Here is a 15774-nt window from a genome sequence, read left to right on the forward strand (position 1 = left end):
GTTCCCAGTGACATGTTCCAGTAGTAATTTCTAGTGGCTTTCATTATGTTATTTGCCATAGAATGTTTTTCCTCATTCTCTTGTTCCTGTCCCCCAGTAAGACACATATCTTGGCTGAACTGAAGGACAGCCTATCTTCCTCACATCTGAGTCCCTGTTAATGTTTGCTGAATTAAGTAATGTGCCAATAGATAATTATTTCCCTGAATATGATCTTTGCAATGACTTCTTCAAAGAGGATGCACCGATACAAATAGGATGAGACTGCTAAGTAGTGGATCTTCATAGGATGCCTCTGTTCTGAGTACTGCACGGGAACATGCATTATCTCATCTGCTCCACACAACAACCTTGGAAGTAGGTTCTATTATTATCTTCTTTTACAGATGGTGGAAATTTAAGACCCAAGCAGATTAAATAGCTTGCTCAATATCACATAGTTAGTAAACAGCGATTTCAACAAAATACCGCAAACATGTAATCACTGCTATCTGGTCTCTTATAACAACTGTTAGACTACAAACTACATTTTTCTAAATTTCTTCTTCAGCCCCTTATGGTTAACATTATCTGTTTCATCTGTAATAGAAATTTTTCAAGGTGGATTGTGCAAATATGTATCCATAGCATCTGTAACAACAAAGCATGCTCTGTGCTTATTGCACACTACTTAAATGTGTTCTTACTATGGCTATCATGCGTAAGATATCATTTCTTTCTGCTAATTAGAGAGTAAACCAGTAATGCCATGTAGGATACAGATGGCATATTTACATACTTCACCATGTACCAAGATTTTCCAATTGGCAATATTAATAATTTGCAGTTTAGAAAGTGACAGTCAGAGTAGGCTCTGAAACAGAGTAAAGCATCTGTTTTTCTTTAAAAAAAGATGAAAATATTAGGGAAATAAGATATTTTGCATTGCTTGTCTAATTTACCTGACTCCCTAAAAAATGAATTCAAATACTTCCCTATCTGCTTCAGTATTTATAATAAATTCATATTTTCCTTTAGTGTTATAACAAATTTATGTTTAATAAAGCTATAAATTTCATCATAGCTATAGATTTTGTTCACTAGTGTAATTCTTGGGTTCAGCCTTCCAAAATGTGGTGAGCAATTAAAACAAAGTTCAGTTTAGAAATAGTAAAAGCAGTTTCATGTTATGTGCAAGTGCATTTCAAAACTGGTAACATTTATTTTGCTCAATGATAGAAGTAAAAAAATTTCTTCATGCAATTCTGTTTACCCTAATGTATGTGTTTATTTAAATTGTTAATTTATAATATATAGATATAAAGCATCTCCAATATATTACCCATAGCTTTCTTCATTTTTATTATTTTGAAAACTCATTAGAGATGAAAACTGAAGGGCATACAAGCTGGGAAGTTGTGGAATATTTTCCTACCAATAGCATCTGGTTCCTTGGCAGTCATTGTGGGCTAAGGCAAAGCAGCCCTGGCATACTTCCAGATTCTCATGTGGCCACTGAAGAGGGATTTCCAGCTCTACCATGTTGTTTTATTGGTATTTCCTAGAAACTCAGACAGGGATCCAAAATCCATTTCCAAGTATATAAGGTTTATAAGGCCTGCTAACTATATTTCTGACACTAGATTTCTTCTCCTTTGCCCAGCACACTCCGCTTCAGCTGCAATGACTTTCTTGTTATTTCTGAAGAATTTTTCTATCATATGCACATTCTTGCCATAGGACCTTAACTTATGTTTTGTCTCTGTTTGACTACTGTCCCCAGAAAAGAACTTGGCTTACTTGTTCCTTTCATTTGAATCTCTTTTAAGATACCCCTCCTCTTGAATTTTCCTAACCTTGTATTTGAGCTGTGTATCCCTCACTCAATGTGCATAGTTGCATTGCATTTTATGGCACATATCAGACACAGAGCTGCATGTTCATGGGTGTGCCTGTCTAACCATAGTGCTCTCTCCAGAGTTGCTGCTCATTTTGTGTATTTCCAAAATCTAAACTATACGTGGTCCATGGTAACCATTCAGCAAATACTTTTTGAATGACTGAATGGAAGAATGATGAGTTTATTTTGGTTACAAAGAAATTGATTTCAAGTATTGGCAAATTAACATAGAAGTATTTATGAAAAGTAAAGTTCATATGTACTAATATACACATATTTATAGACAAATATGCACCAATTGAAAAGTTCCTTGTAGGCAGGCACTGTGGCAAAGCAGATAAAGTCACTGCCTGAGACTCAAAGATACATTATGGGCAGTGGTTCAAGTCCCAGATATTCTACTTGCTATCCAGTTCCCTGCTAATGGTCTGGAGAAAGGTGAATAAGGTTCCACAAAGGCTTGGGCCCCGGACCACACTGGGATATCCAGAAGAAGACCCAGGCTCCTGGCTTTCTCCTGATCCAGCCTCAGCCATTGAGACTGTTTGGGGGCTGATTCAGTGGATGGAGGATACCTCTCTGTCTCTCCCCACCCCTCTCTATAACTCTACCTTTTAGCTTGAAAAATAGGTAAGCATTGGAGGTTCAGTGGTAGAATTCTCAAATTGACTAATAAATCTCTGGAAAAAAAAGAAGTTCCTTATAACTTTTAGTTTGGGAGAAATAATGTGAATCCAACTTCTGTGACCATATTCAGATTTTTTTTTAAGTTTTATTTTTTCATTGGAAAGGCGGATATACAGAGAGGAGAGACAGAGAGGAAGATCTTCCATCCGATGATTCACTCCCCAAGTGAGCGCAATGGCCAATGCTATGCCAATCCGAAGCCAGGAGCCTCTTCTGGTGCAGGGTCCCAAAGCCTTGGGCTGTCCTCGACTGCTTTCCCGGATCACAGGCAGGGAGCTGGAAGGGAAGTGGTGCTGCTGGGGTTAGAACCGGTGCCCATATGGGATCCTGGGCGTGCAAGGCGAGGACCTTAACCACTGCGCCACTGCGCCGGGCCCCATAATCAGATTTTATGGTGTCAAATGCAATTGTTTAATTTTTACTTGATAATCTATGACTTTGAGCCTAGAGAGTTCAAGGAGCATTACAAATGCAAGCTGTATCCGATGTGGAGCACATTCGAAAAACTGATTTCTTCAACATTGTCCACCCATGTCATGGAAACAGGAAGAAAATAGTCTTCCCATAATACCAATTTCCAACTGCCATTATTATCATGTTTTTTAATATCTTGCTTCAAAAACTAGATTACTAATTTTTAATAACTAAACTTTCTTTAAGTATTCTATATTTACATATTTTATCTAGTGCCCTGAAAAATAAGTTCCTTGGGAAAAGTAGAGGTTGCATGTTTCTTGTTAAAATGATTGGGATTGCTTATTCGTATTTGTTTTTTTAATTAAATTTATTTTATTATTTTATGATAGAGTTCCATAGGCTCTGGGATTTCCCTTCCACTCTCCATAAATTCCTACCCCAAAACAGATTTACCCTTCTACTCCCCAGATGGCTGCAATGATCTGCACTGTGCCAGGCTGAAACCAGGAGCCAGAAGGCTCACCCAGGTCTTGTTTGTAAGTGGGCAATCACCCAAATACTAGGTACTTTTTCCACTTTCTGCCTAGGCTGGATCCAAAGTACAGCAGCCAGGATGCAAACCAGCACCCATATGGGATGCTGGATCTCATTACCCAGTATGCCAAAATGCTGGCCCATATTTGTATAAACTTAGATTTAAAAAAATTTGGAAACATTTTATCAACTGTATAACTGAGCTAATTGCTTGGTTGCCTTTTTCTATATCTTAAAAAATACTAAAAGAAAACTATATGAAATTACTTGTCTGTAGGTGACTAGGGATTGCTTTTCAGACACTTTTCAGGTAAACCAAGAATATTATTTTAAACCAAGAATAATGGTTGAAAAATATCACCTTCACATATTTGGCAATAGTAACTCTCACAGAACATACCAAGTCTTGCAGACAGCTCTATAGCAGAGCAGAATACAAGAAAAACTGAGTATGTACAAACAATGGAGAGAGAGAAAGCAGGGAGTCCACATTCTCGGATTCTTCCTTTTTATTTATTTTAATTTGAAAGTCAGATATACAGAGAGGACGAGAGAAAGAGAGGAAGATCTTCTGTGCATTGATTTGCTTCCCAATTGGCCGCAACTACTGGAGCTGTTCGAATCTGAACCCAGGAGACCAGAACCTCTTCCGGGTCTCCCATGCAGGTACAGGGTCCCAAGGCTTTGGACCATCTTCGACTACTTTCCCAGGACTCAGGCAGGGAGCTGTATGGGAAGTGGAGCAGTTGGGACACAAACTGGTGCTCAGATGAGATCCTGGCATGCGCAAGATGAGGACTTTAACCACTAGACCACTGTGCCGGGCCCACATTCTCTATTTCTTACCACCTCTTAATCATTTCTTCAGGAAAATTGTCTTTTACTGCTAATTTTACACAAAGTACTTTCCTTCTCTGGAGTTGAGTTCTTTTTTATTTGTAAGGCAAAAAAAAAAAAAATTAGATAATATTCACAATTCTTTAACTCACATTGCATTATCTTGTTTGCTTTTTGCAAGAAAACCAGTGCATCATTACATGGGGAACTCGCATGCTTATAGCTTCAAACGGACTGAAATAAAGAAAGATGACTTACATTGTTGGAGTTCCTTTTGAAGAAGTAAAGATATACTAACAAAAGTGTTCGGGTAGAAATGATAATGGAGATATAGGAGATTTAATGGCCAGTATCAATAGAAATTCCTTTAAATGCCACAGATTATGTTAGGGTAGAGGCATAAAGATAAATAAAATTTGGTTTATCCCAAAAGGAGCACAGAATTTGGTGGGAAAGGCATGAAGTAAATAGGAAATTCCATAGTGTACAGAGTGAGAAGATGAGATATGGTAGGAACATGAGAAAAGCAGTGACCAGATAAGGCATCAACAGGAAGTTATTTTTGGGCTGAGACTCGAAAGATGAGTGGAATTTTGACAGAGTTGATAGGAAAGGGAAAAAGTAGTATAGTAGAAAAGTATGCGGGAGAGACAAAGAAATAAACTCAAAGTGTCAGAGTAGACATAGTATTCCTTCTCTTACCTCTTAGACCAACACACGATTTTTCTTTGTCCTTAAGTGTTTAAGGTGCAGCCAAACAATTACATTCTGTGCTGCAGATAGGAACTTCAGTTCTATCCTTCCAGAAAACCACAGCTATATTTCCTGGATTGCTTTATTGACGTAGAAGGTTTATGAGAAGTTAAAGTATTTGTAAACTCTCTCAAATAATTATTTTTAAGCTCCTTTCCCACCCTTCCTTTACTCCAGAACGACTTGTTATTGACGTATTTTTTTCTCTGTACTGGACTAGCGCTAATCAGGTTGTATAATTAGCCCTGTGTTTTTGTCTTCTCACAGCTGAACGTGTCTGGCTTTCTAGCACAACTTGCTTGGTAGGCAGATCAACAGTCATCATCATTGTTTTGAGAGGGGAGCAGAGTCCAGGATATCCCTAGAAAACTGAACTTTGTTTGGGGCCTAGAGCTAGGTAGCATCGATAATGAACACCTCACTGCCTAGTTCACTGTTTCCTCTGATTTCCTCTGTTTACCTTGTGTGTGTTATACAAGAAAACAACATGTCAACTGTGATAAATGGGCTCTTCTTAGGGTTCCCAGCTATTAGGTGGAACCACATCCAATGGGAGGTGAATATAAAGATAAGAGACATTTCAGGATCAGCTTTTGAAGCTCATTTTAAAGAACAGTATCTTCTCTTATTCTTTCTTTCTTCGTTCTCCAATTGATGTTGTGTTTCAGGGGGGATTTTTCCCCCACCTCTGGCCCAGATGAGGCAAATTGCCTTAAGTTACCTTTTATCATTGAACTGATAAAACACAAGCAATTCTATTCCAAGAAGAATTTGGTATGTAAAGTGATGCCTGATTTCTTCTGTTGTTTTCCATACATTGGACCATAGAAATGGCAATTTAATGTCCGTTTCAATTTCCATTTCATCAAATTCTCACGTTGTTTTCCAAAACTCTGGATAGTCCTTTCCATCTCATCAGCCATGATTTGAAGATTAGTTGCAAAAGTCAGTTGTCTAGAAAAAAATTACGAGCCTTACCACCTTCAGAGTGATAAGAGCTGCCCTGAACTCTACTTCACTTGAGGATTTTGTAATACCCTTTCCTGTGTAAATCTGAAACTTCACTTTGCTATTTCAGAATAGCAGACTGTAGAGCGTCACAATGTCAATTATTATTGGACAATAATCTTTGTTTAGTCGCTTGGAACAGGAAATAGTTTTCTCAGAGACTCACTAGATGGCTTATTTTAAATAATTTAGTTTTACAAGCAGAAAGAATATTGGATGAGAGTGAACTAATCATCACTATCTTATATAATTATTTGGACAATTTAAGAAATAAATGTAAAATGTCTAGCATATTGGGTGACTGAATGTTCAGTATATATTTGTTGAATTAAGACATGAATGAAGAGGGGTGATGATTGAATGATTAGTTATGTGCTATTGTGAAGATCATATGATTAAGATGAAAGACCTTATGACTTATCTCGGTGGCATTCTTCAGCAGATCTCTTACATGGTTTTATTGTAGAAAGCTGGTATAAGTAAACATATTTCACGTTGTGGTAAATGTGTATATTCTGTGACAATATCCATCATAACTGACATCAAAATGGGTATGTGGGGACAAAGCATGCTTCTCTTCCAAAATGTAATCATGTAACAGGAATCTCAGCTACAAAACATTTCTTAGGTCTTGTTGTCAATCAGTGTGTGTACTGACAGACACTCAAGAAATTCACAGAAGTGCTGAACTTGATTGGTGGGACCTGCCACTTGATAGTGCATCTAAGCAGACTTGGTTATTAAAGTGTCACTAGGGGCTAAATGAAAAAAAAAAAAATGCTTGTATTTAAGGTTAATCTCAGGACATTGAACTCTTAGAAATACTGCTAGGAGTATATATGCATGGATTTGTGAAGTCTTTGCAGATCTGTCTTAAGCCCATTCATTTAAAGTTTATTAGAAATAAATTAGTAAAAAAGCAGGGAAAAGTTTTGTTTCCTGCTTTAGTTAATTGTTCTTCCTAAAAACCTCTCAGAATAAGTTTTTAAAATATGAATATGACCTTGCTACAGTCATATTGTTTGCGTCTACCCAAAAGTCAAGTGTTGAAATCCTCACTGCCAAGGCAAATAGCAGTAGAGGGTGGGCTTTTCTGAGCTGAGGGGCATGGAGCCATGACAAATACAGCCAGCTCACAGGAGCAGCCTGAGAAGATCCCTCGGCCCTTCTACCATGAGAAGCCAGCCCTATGGAGGAACAAGTTCCTCGACAGTGTGACCTGATGATCCTGAATACTCAAGCCTCCGGAACCTTGAGGCAAATATCCCTGTAGTTTATTAATTACTCATGGTACTGTGTCATAGCAGATGCCTGCGCCTCTCTACCCCATCTCCTTACACTCTCACAATCTTGCTGCATTCATCTTTTTAAAAATTACTCAAAAAATCTGCCTTGTTTTCCACCTCAGAGTCGTAATACTTGCTGTTTCTTCTTTCAAGTTTTTTTTTAAAATCAATTTTCACTTCTGGATAATTCTTACATAATGTCATTTCCTTAGAGAAGCTATTCTGATCTCCTGAGTATGTTCAATGCCTCTATTAAAGGAAATATTTTCTTTCTCAGCATGTGTCCTACCCATAATTTGATGGTTATGTCATAGCATCAGTCTAATGTAAATTTCTCTTATTAGCTGTAATAAGACAGGGAGGATCACTTCTGAGTTACTCAATATTTAGCATAATATTCAGCTAGTAAATATTTAACACATATTTGTCATTGAACAAGTTACTCAGTGCTGGAAATGTGATTGAAAAGTAAAGAAAGTTGGACCTAGCAAAATTGCCCCAGTGGCTAAATCCTCACCTTGCACGTGCTGGGATCCCGTATGGGCACCACTTCCTGTTCCAGCTACTCCGGTTACCATCCAGCTCCCTGTGAAAACAGTAGAGGACAGCTCAAAGCCTTTAAACCCTGCACCCACATGGGAGAAATAGAGCAAGCTCCTGGCCCCTGGCTTCAGATCTGCTCCCCTCCAGCCATTGTAGACACTTGGGAAGATGGGGGATGTTTTTCTCTGTCCTTCTCTCTGTAAATCTACCTCTGATAAAAAGATAAGTGAATCTTTAAAAAAAAGGAAAGAAAGTTGCTTCATCATATATCAAGTTTTTCTTTTTCTTTAAGTAATATTTTGACAAATATTAAAATTATAACTAGAAAGTTTTTAGCTCTAGTACTTCTGCCTGCTTCAAATCAGTTTTCAATGCAAATAGGAGGCTTCTTTAGCTCTGTGTGGCAATTATTTTATTGTTTGGCTTATCAAAATTTTAATGCAAACTACCTTATTTAAAATACTAAGTAAATATGAGTGATTTTATAATCATGAAAAAATTCAGTTAGGTTCATTTTTAAATGCATGCACTGCATGGCCTTTATAAATCTTGAATAAAGAAATAGTTCAATATCCTAAACAATCATTGAGCCCTTTTCACTATTGAAATAGAAAAAGATCTGTATTTACAAACCAGTCTTCATCAAAATTTAAACATTTATTGGACTTTGGCTAAGTCTATTATAAGCTTTACTGTATTGTTGATTTATTTAAAACAGAGCTGGGTAGGAATGATAATTTTTATTACTACCATTGTGACTATGAGCTATGATCTGTGAATTATGTAAAATGCTGCTTTTGCAAACTCATTAAAGTTTAGCCTTTCTCCTTCCTAAACTTTTAGTCTACAAAGCGATTTCCTAACTGAAAGTACTTGTTACACTAACCAGCATTTTATATTCTTTCACAAATGCAGTAGCATTAGGTAAACTTTAAAATTTGTAAGTAGCTAGAGTGAGTGGAAATATAAATACTAGTCCTTGCTTACTGCTCAAAAACTGTAATTTGTGTTAGAAATTTCAAGACAAAGGAGTGAAGACAGTCGTTACTGAACAACTCTCTGGTCAACATTTCAACAAATTACTTCGAAACAATCATTCTTGTGAAGTGATTTGATTTTTAAAAAATATTTATTTTATTTATTTGAAAGGCAGACTTATAAAGAGAGTCAGGAAAGACAGAGAGAGAGAGAGAAAGAGAAAGTCTTCTGTCTGCTACAGCCTCACCAGATGGGCCAGTTTGAAGCCAGGAGGCAGAATATTCTCCTGTATCCCATGGATGCAGGGACCAAGCAGTTAGGCCATCCTCTGCTGCTTTCCCAGGTGTTTTAACAGGAGTGGATTAGAAGCAGAGCAGCTAGAACTTGAACCTATGTTCAGGTGGATGCTGGCATTGCAGGCAGCAGGTTTACCCAGTGCACCACAATTCCAGTCCATACGTAATTTAATTTACATGGGGTGGATTTGATTTTATGATGTTAAATTCAACATCATAAAATTGGCCATTGTATAGATAACAAAAATAAGCATGTACCACTTCTTTTTCCTCATTTGCATCTATCCTTCCTAACATGAAATGATTGCAATATATTTAATTCATTAGGAAAGTATTGACTTGGTATCTGTTCTTTGCAAGACACCATTGTTAGAGCTAGGTATTCAAAAAATAATTACATTGATCTTTTCTTCAGTAAGCTTACGGTATACCAAGCATATTAAGATACATATTTAAAATTAAACCACCTAATATTTGAAAAGTGGTAAGTACCTCAAGAAGGTACAAATCAAGTGTTAAGGAGCTGTCATTTAAATCTCTTACAGGACTGTATACTTGGTGCAAGACTATATCCTCTTTAACTCCTAGCACAAAACTTACATGTAGAGCACATTTAATTCGATTGCAGTTAGATTAGACAATGAGGTTTGAATTGTTCTGTGAATTTATATGTATTCAAGCAATGATGTTTTTATCACCCAAGTAAAATATAAAATATTCAATATGATGATAATGTTGCTTGTAATTAAAATAAAATGAGTGCCTTTTAGCTTTTCAGTGGATCCCATCTCATTTTCTGATATTATGTCAAGATTCTTTTTATGTTAACTGATACCCTACTGAATAGTCTACTCAGCTCTATGTTTTGTGGAATGGTGCCCTTGTTCTTGTGGTTGATACATCATTAATCCACACATCACAAGAACCAGCTCTGAGGAATCTGAATCTTTAGGATCTTATATCTCTAAAGATAGAGTCTACTGGAAATGGGATTAAAATAGTTGGGATTTAGGAAAGGAATTAACACTACTGTGTCTATGCAAAGTGACTATTATTCAATCAGTCTGAAGGATCACTGACTTGAGTCAATACTTTTAAAAAGTTTTATTATTACCAAAGAATTGTTGCCATGCATTTTTTCATTAGTTGAGTTCCCTGAAGAACTCAAGGTTGGGTAGAATGGAGTCTTTTGATCTTTTGAATGATTTGAAATAGAATGGAAGCATGTTCCGTGTCTGGGGACTTGTGCCTCTGTAAGATTTTATGACACAGTAGTACTCACTAGTAGGCTACATTGACTAGATACCAGCTGCTAGATAGCCAACACTTTTTAAATTTCCCATCATCTCCTTCACTTTCAGTGTAGAACTTTTTTCACTAGTCTGACTCAAGCGGAAAATTTATGGAAGCTGTCCCATTTTGTAGACACCTGGGTGAATTTCAAAGGAAAAACATACAACAGAATAAAAATGGAATGAAAAAGACTGTCTCTCTCTCATTTCTTTTCTTTTTTTTTTTTTTTTTGGCCTAAATTCTAGCAGTTTGATTGACTCTTGCTTGTGAATTTTTCTTGCCACTGAGTCATTGCATACAGAATTATGAAACTTTAATTTCTTTAGAGGCTTGTTATATTAGAAAAATTGTTCCAAAGAAAGCAACAATCATGACATAAGCACATCTGGTTCTTGCAAATTATTCTTTATTAAGCTTTCATTTAATTACATGTGCTGAAAGGTCTGTTTTTGATTACTGTAATTTTTTTTATTTGTCCATCTGAATGATAGTAATGCTCAAAATTACATACAAACCACCTGTTTTCTCTCCCCTACTAATATGGCAGAGTTTGAACTCTTTTTTCGCTGTGATTGATGAACTCGGAAGTTTTTTATGTATTATTACAAAAATGTGATTATCCAGGTAATGGCTTAATCTTGAGTATAAGAGGAAAAGAAAGTAATTGAATGAAACTTTCTAGCACTAAATAGTGTTAAGATTAGAGTTTTATGACTTCTGGTTAGCCATGGCACATTTACACATTTGTTTATTTATTGTTAATTTTATTCAAATCCTAATTAATTGACCATTTAGAAATGTCAGGTGTAAACCTTCAAGTAGAAATAGAAAGCAAAACCAAATTTATTTTGAAGTGTGCAAATGTGAACAGATGAATTACAACTTTCTTAGCAGGAAGGGAATGCTGATACCCAAGCTTTAAGATTATAAAGCCACAAAAGAATCAAGCCCACATGGGAACTGAACCTTTGAAATACTTATAAATTGAAGCCATCATGTATCATTGAAGGCAACGATAAGAGGTAGAAGTAAACAAAAGTTAAAAATCGGTGTAATTCTTATCTAACTTCATGCTCTGCAGTAATCACCAAATACATAACTAGGCAAAGCATGGGAGGTTTATCCTCATGGTGAATTGAACTTGAGATTTTTGTGTTGCAGACATAGTTGAGAATGAACAATGACATTTGGAAAATAGAGGAATTACATAGATAAATCAAAGAATAAGATCTCCCAACTGTCTCTCCTGCTTTGCTCATTTAATGATGGCACATAAGACTGTATCTGAAATAAGGTGAAATTTGGAGAGTTTCAAGAAAATGGTCTAGTGTAGGAGAAATGACATTTGATCCTGACATTTTGGTTCACCCATGAAAAAGCTGATTTAATGCTGGAACCCATCAGTCTATAAACTTATCACCATACTCAACTTTTAAGTATGTCAGACTTAGATATGAACCAACAATGAGTGAACACCAGAGACTTGAGAAAAGCTGGTAGCATTAAAGAGCTTGGGAGAAGACACAACAACTCACACAACAGAAAACAAAAATAATTCCCAAAGTCATAGTTAACATCATTAGGATGAGTAGACAACAGGACAGTGCCAGAAAAAGCTATCAGAGATCAAAAGAGCAGCATCTTAACAACAGTAATAGCAGAAATTTGTAAAATGCATGGAAATGCTGATAAATGAAGTTGAAAAAGAACAGAGAGTATGTCAAATTTCAAAAAGTGATAACAAGAAAAAATGAGGAAGATAGAGAGTTAATAAGGAAGTCCAATATTTACAATATTTACTTAAGTTTAAGGAAGAAAACAGAAGGGAGTAAATTATTAAAAATATCCAATAGTTTCCTAGAATTATAAGACATGCATTGGGCCCGGCGCGGTGGCACAAGTGGTTAAGGTCCTCGCCTTGCACACCTGGGATCCCATATGGGCGCCGGTTCTATCCCGCCAGCCCCACTTCCCTTCCAGCTCCCTGCTTGTGGCCTGGGAAGGCAGTCGAGGACAGCCCAAAGCTTTGGGACCCTGCACCCGCGTGGGAGACCTGGAAGAGGCTCCTGGCTTTGGATCGGCACAGCATCGGCCATTGCGCTCACTTGGGGAGTGAATCATCGGACGGAAGATCTTCTCTGTCTCTCCTCTCTGTATATCTGCCTTTCCAATAAAAACATAATAAAAATAAATCTTTAAAAAAAAATAAGACATGCATTTATAGATTGAAAGAGCTGGGTAAATGTTCAGATAATAACTGAAATTCAACAAAAGAAAGTTATAGTGGAATTTCAGAAGCACTTGTTATAAAAGGGAGAATTTAATAATTTTTGAGGAGAAAATAGATTGCATACAAAGCAAAGAGATTAGAATGATGCCATTCTTTTTTAGCAACACGAGTGAACCCAGGATCTTTGGAACTCAAAGGAAAAATTACTTCACACTTGGACTTCTATACTCCAGTATGTGCAATATAATAGAAGTGTTTTTCCTGAAACGATCATTTTTAAAAAATAAAAAAGTTCACCAGCATCTTTCTCAGGTAGCTCCTGGACAATGTACTCTACCAAAAGGAGACTGCTAGTTAACTAACAGGAAAGCATTTGCATGAAATGCAGAATCCACTACAAGGAGACGCAAGAGGAATTCCAGCTATCATTGAATTGCAGTAGGCCTAAAGAATAAAGCAGGTCAGATTGGAGCAAGAATAAATGGAATTCCAAGAAGAATGACTCCAAGGAAAAAAATAGAATCCACAGATGACTTGATCTTTCCAGCCATATTGGGTCGAGTTTTGCTGATCTCTTGAAGAGTTTGGGGATTAGTTTATTTTTAACAAAGATCTATTTATCTTTACTTGAAAGGCAACTCTACAGAGAGACAAAATGATCTTCGATATACTAGTTCACTCCCCAAATGGCCTCAACGGCTGGAGCTGAACTGATCTGAAGCCAAGAACATCCTCTGGGTCTCCCACACAGGTTCAGGGTTGCAAGGCTTTGGGCTTTGCACCAGTGCTTTTGCAGGCCATAAGCAAGAAATTGGATGGGAGGTGGAGCAGCTGGGACATGAACCAGTACATTCATGGAATGTAGTGGTAGTGGAGGCTTGTAGCAGAAGATTAGCCAACTGAGCCATGATGCCAGCCCTATGAGTTTCTAGGAGTTATGTAAATGTTAGGAAACCCAAGAATGAGGCAAATATTAAACCCAACAAAATTTTTAAAATTGAGAAAGTTAAATGAATGTTACTATGCGCTTCCACTGTAAATAGTGTCTTGATAAAGTAAAAAAAAATGTAAACTATTTTAAAATTTGTGATATTAACATTAGGAGATTAAGTAGGGATGTGTAAGAACACATATGGGGTTAGTATTGTTAAAAAAAAAAAGCTAATCTTTCTTGATAGGTTAGGATATAGCAAAATAAGCATTATACAAGTAATGAAATAAACACCAGTCAAAGCATTTAAATGGGTAGAAGGGGATGTCCCCGCAGAGCAGAGTGATAAACTACGAAGGACTGGGAAGAGAAAACAAAGGTCAATATGCCTTGTGTTAGAGACTGTGCCTTGTACATTTCAGTCATGCCATTGGCTGTGCTAATTTTGTTGTTGCTCGTTTGTTTTTAAGTCTTTTAAAGTACTATTAAATGTGTAAGCCTATAAGAATTACTTTGATAAACATTAAACTCATATAAAAATGGATTGGCCCATGTGAATTTCAAGATCTGGTTCAAATTCAGCTAAATCAGTGCATCTTGAGATTAATATTGGAATTTTCTGCTTGTCATGCCTATGGAAGAAGGAACCTCTTTCAGCTGAACAGCGACAATTAAAAGATCATTGGTTTCCCCAGAACTATAGAAAATACTTCAGATAGTTCACACAGTATATGGGAATACAATGAAAATAAACCTGGGATAGGGCAGAACCTCAGAAAAGCTTATGATCTGTTCTGGGGTGTGAATGCAGCTCTTTTTCACCTGGTTTGCATTGGGAATCAAGCAGTAACAACATAGTTAAATTGCTTTGAATATAGTTGAAGAAATCGAATTCTAGAGAGATCAAGTTCTTTGTCCAGGGCCATAATGTTGCTAGGGGGACCAGGTAGACAACCATGGATCCAGTACCTGTGTTGCCCTCCCCCCACCTTTTTTTCTGTTATATTATTTGTTGTTTTCTTATATACTTTTTTCAAGTAGAGAATTTGTAAGACCGTCAGAGAAATAGTTAGCTAACAATATGGTAATTTTTTTAAACTCCATTTCAGCTGCATTTAAAAGAGATCAATGTTTGTCTTCCCTGTTTTGCAGCAGCTCTATGCAGCTCAGCTGGCCAGCATGCAGGTGTCACCTGGAGCAAAGATGCCGTCAACTCCACAGCCACCAAACACAGCAGGGGCAGTGTCACCTACTGGGATAAAAAATGAAAAGAGAGGGACCAGCCCTGTAACTCAAGTTAAGGTACTTGCTTTGCAGAATTGTGGAAACAGTTTGGAAAAAAAGCTTCGCAAGAAAGGTAGCGAAGCAGGGTATGTTAGAAATAAACAGCAGGAAGCACAGCAACATGGAGGAACACCAAAATGCTCCTCTTTGTGGTAAATTTCATGACAGAGCATTGAGAAACAGGTGTTCCCTTTTCATAACAATAGTGCCATATTGTGAGATCTTTACCTAAATCTAAGAATGCGCTTCTCAAGAGTCTTTTCCTCTTTGGTTTTTGGCTTTTATTTTTCAATGCTCTTTGGCATGAATAGCCACAGTTTTATTTCTAACTTTTGTCATATTCTTGTGACACTTCTCTTCGTGTTATCTAAACAGGTGGGCAGACAGCCTTTAGCACCAGAGAAGGAGGACCGTGAAGCCTCACATTTTAAAAATGAGGACAAAAAGGAATCAAATGCAGGGCCTTTTATGGTTTGCTGATGAAGATCTCTCCAAACTGGTTGCAAATGTGGGCTCCAAGAAATGGGTGGTGTCATTGCTTGATTCTAGCTTGATGCCCTGCAGTTGTGCTAGTCCAAAGCTCATTTATCCTTAATATCTGGAGCCTTAACCAATGCCTTTCTTCACGGATTTCCAGTTTCTTGAAACCAAATAACCAAAAGGCACATTACCTGGCTACAGAAGGAAATCGATGAGCAGTTCCAATCTGGTGCTGCAGCTGGTACCTGTATGTGGTACTGATTGTGTTTGCCTTCTCTATTGAATTAGAAAATTCAGACAGTTCAAAGAAGAAAATGATTGAGTTGTCTGTATGTAAG

At 37.0% G+C, this 15774-nt stretch overlaps 1 protein-coding gene across 20 annotated transcripts in view; it reads left to right on the forward strand.

Annotated features, from left to right (window-relative positions):
• Positions 1 to 15774, forward strand: part of SOX6 (SRY-box transcription factor 6) — a 472980-nt gene that overhangs the window by 370480 nt on the left and 86726 nt on the right. For 16 of the 20 annotated variants that reach the window (XM_040989053.1, XM_040989047.1, XM_040989045.1 and 13 more), the window contains one exon: positions 14825 to 14974. The exons of 1 other annotated variant lie outside the window; for it this stretch is intronic. In XM_040989053.1, the coding sequence (XP_040844987.1) occupies positions 14825 to 14974 (150 nt within the window). The remainder of the gene's footprint in view (positions 1 to 14824; positions 14975 to 15774) is intronic. 3 more of the 20 variants (XM_040989044.1, XM_040989059.1, XM_040989060.1) reach the window with 1 other exon arrangement.

The sequence above is a fragment of the Ochotona curzoniae genome, unplaced genomic scaffold (genome assembly GCF_017591425.1).
Source record: "Ochotona curzoniae isolate NIBS_2020 unplaced genomic scaffold, NIBS_Ocur_1.0 contig_517, whole genome shotgun sequence".
NCBI lineage: Eukaryota > Metazoa > Chordata > Mammalia > Lagomorpha > Ochotonidae > Ochotona > Ochotona curzoniae.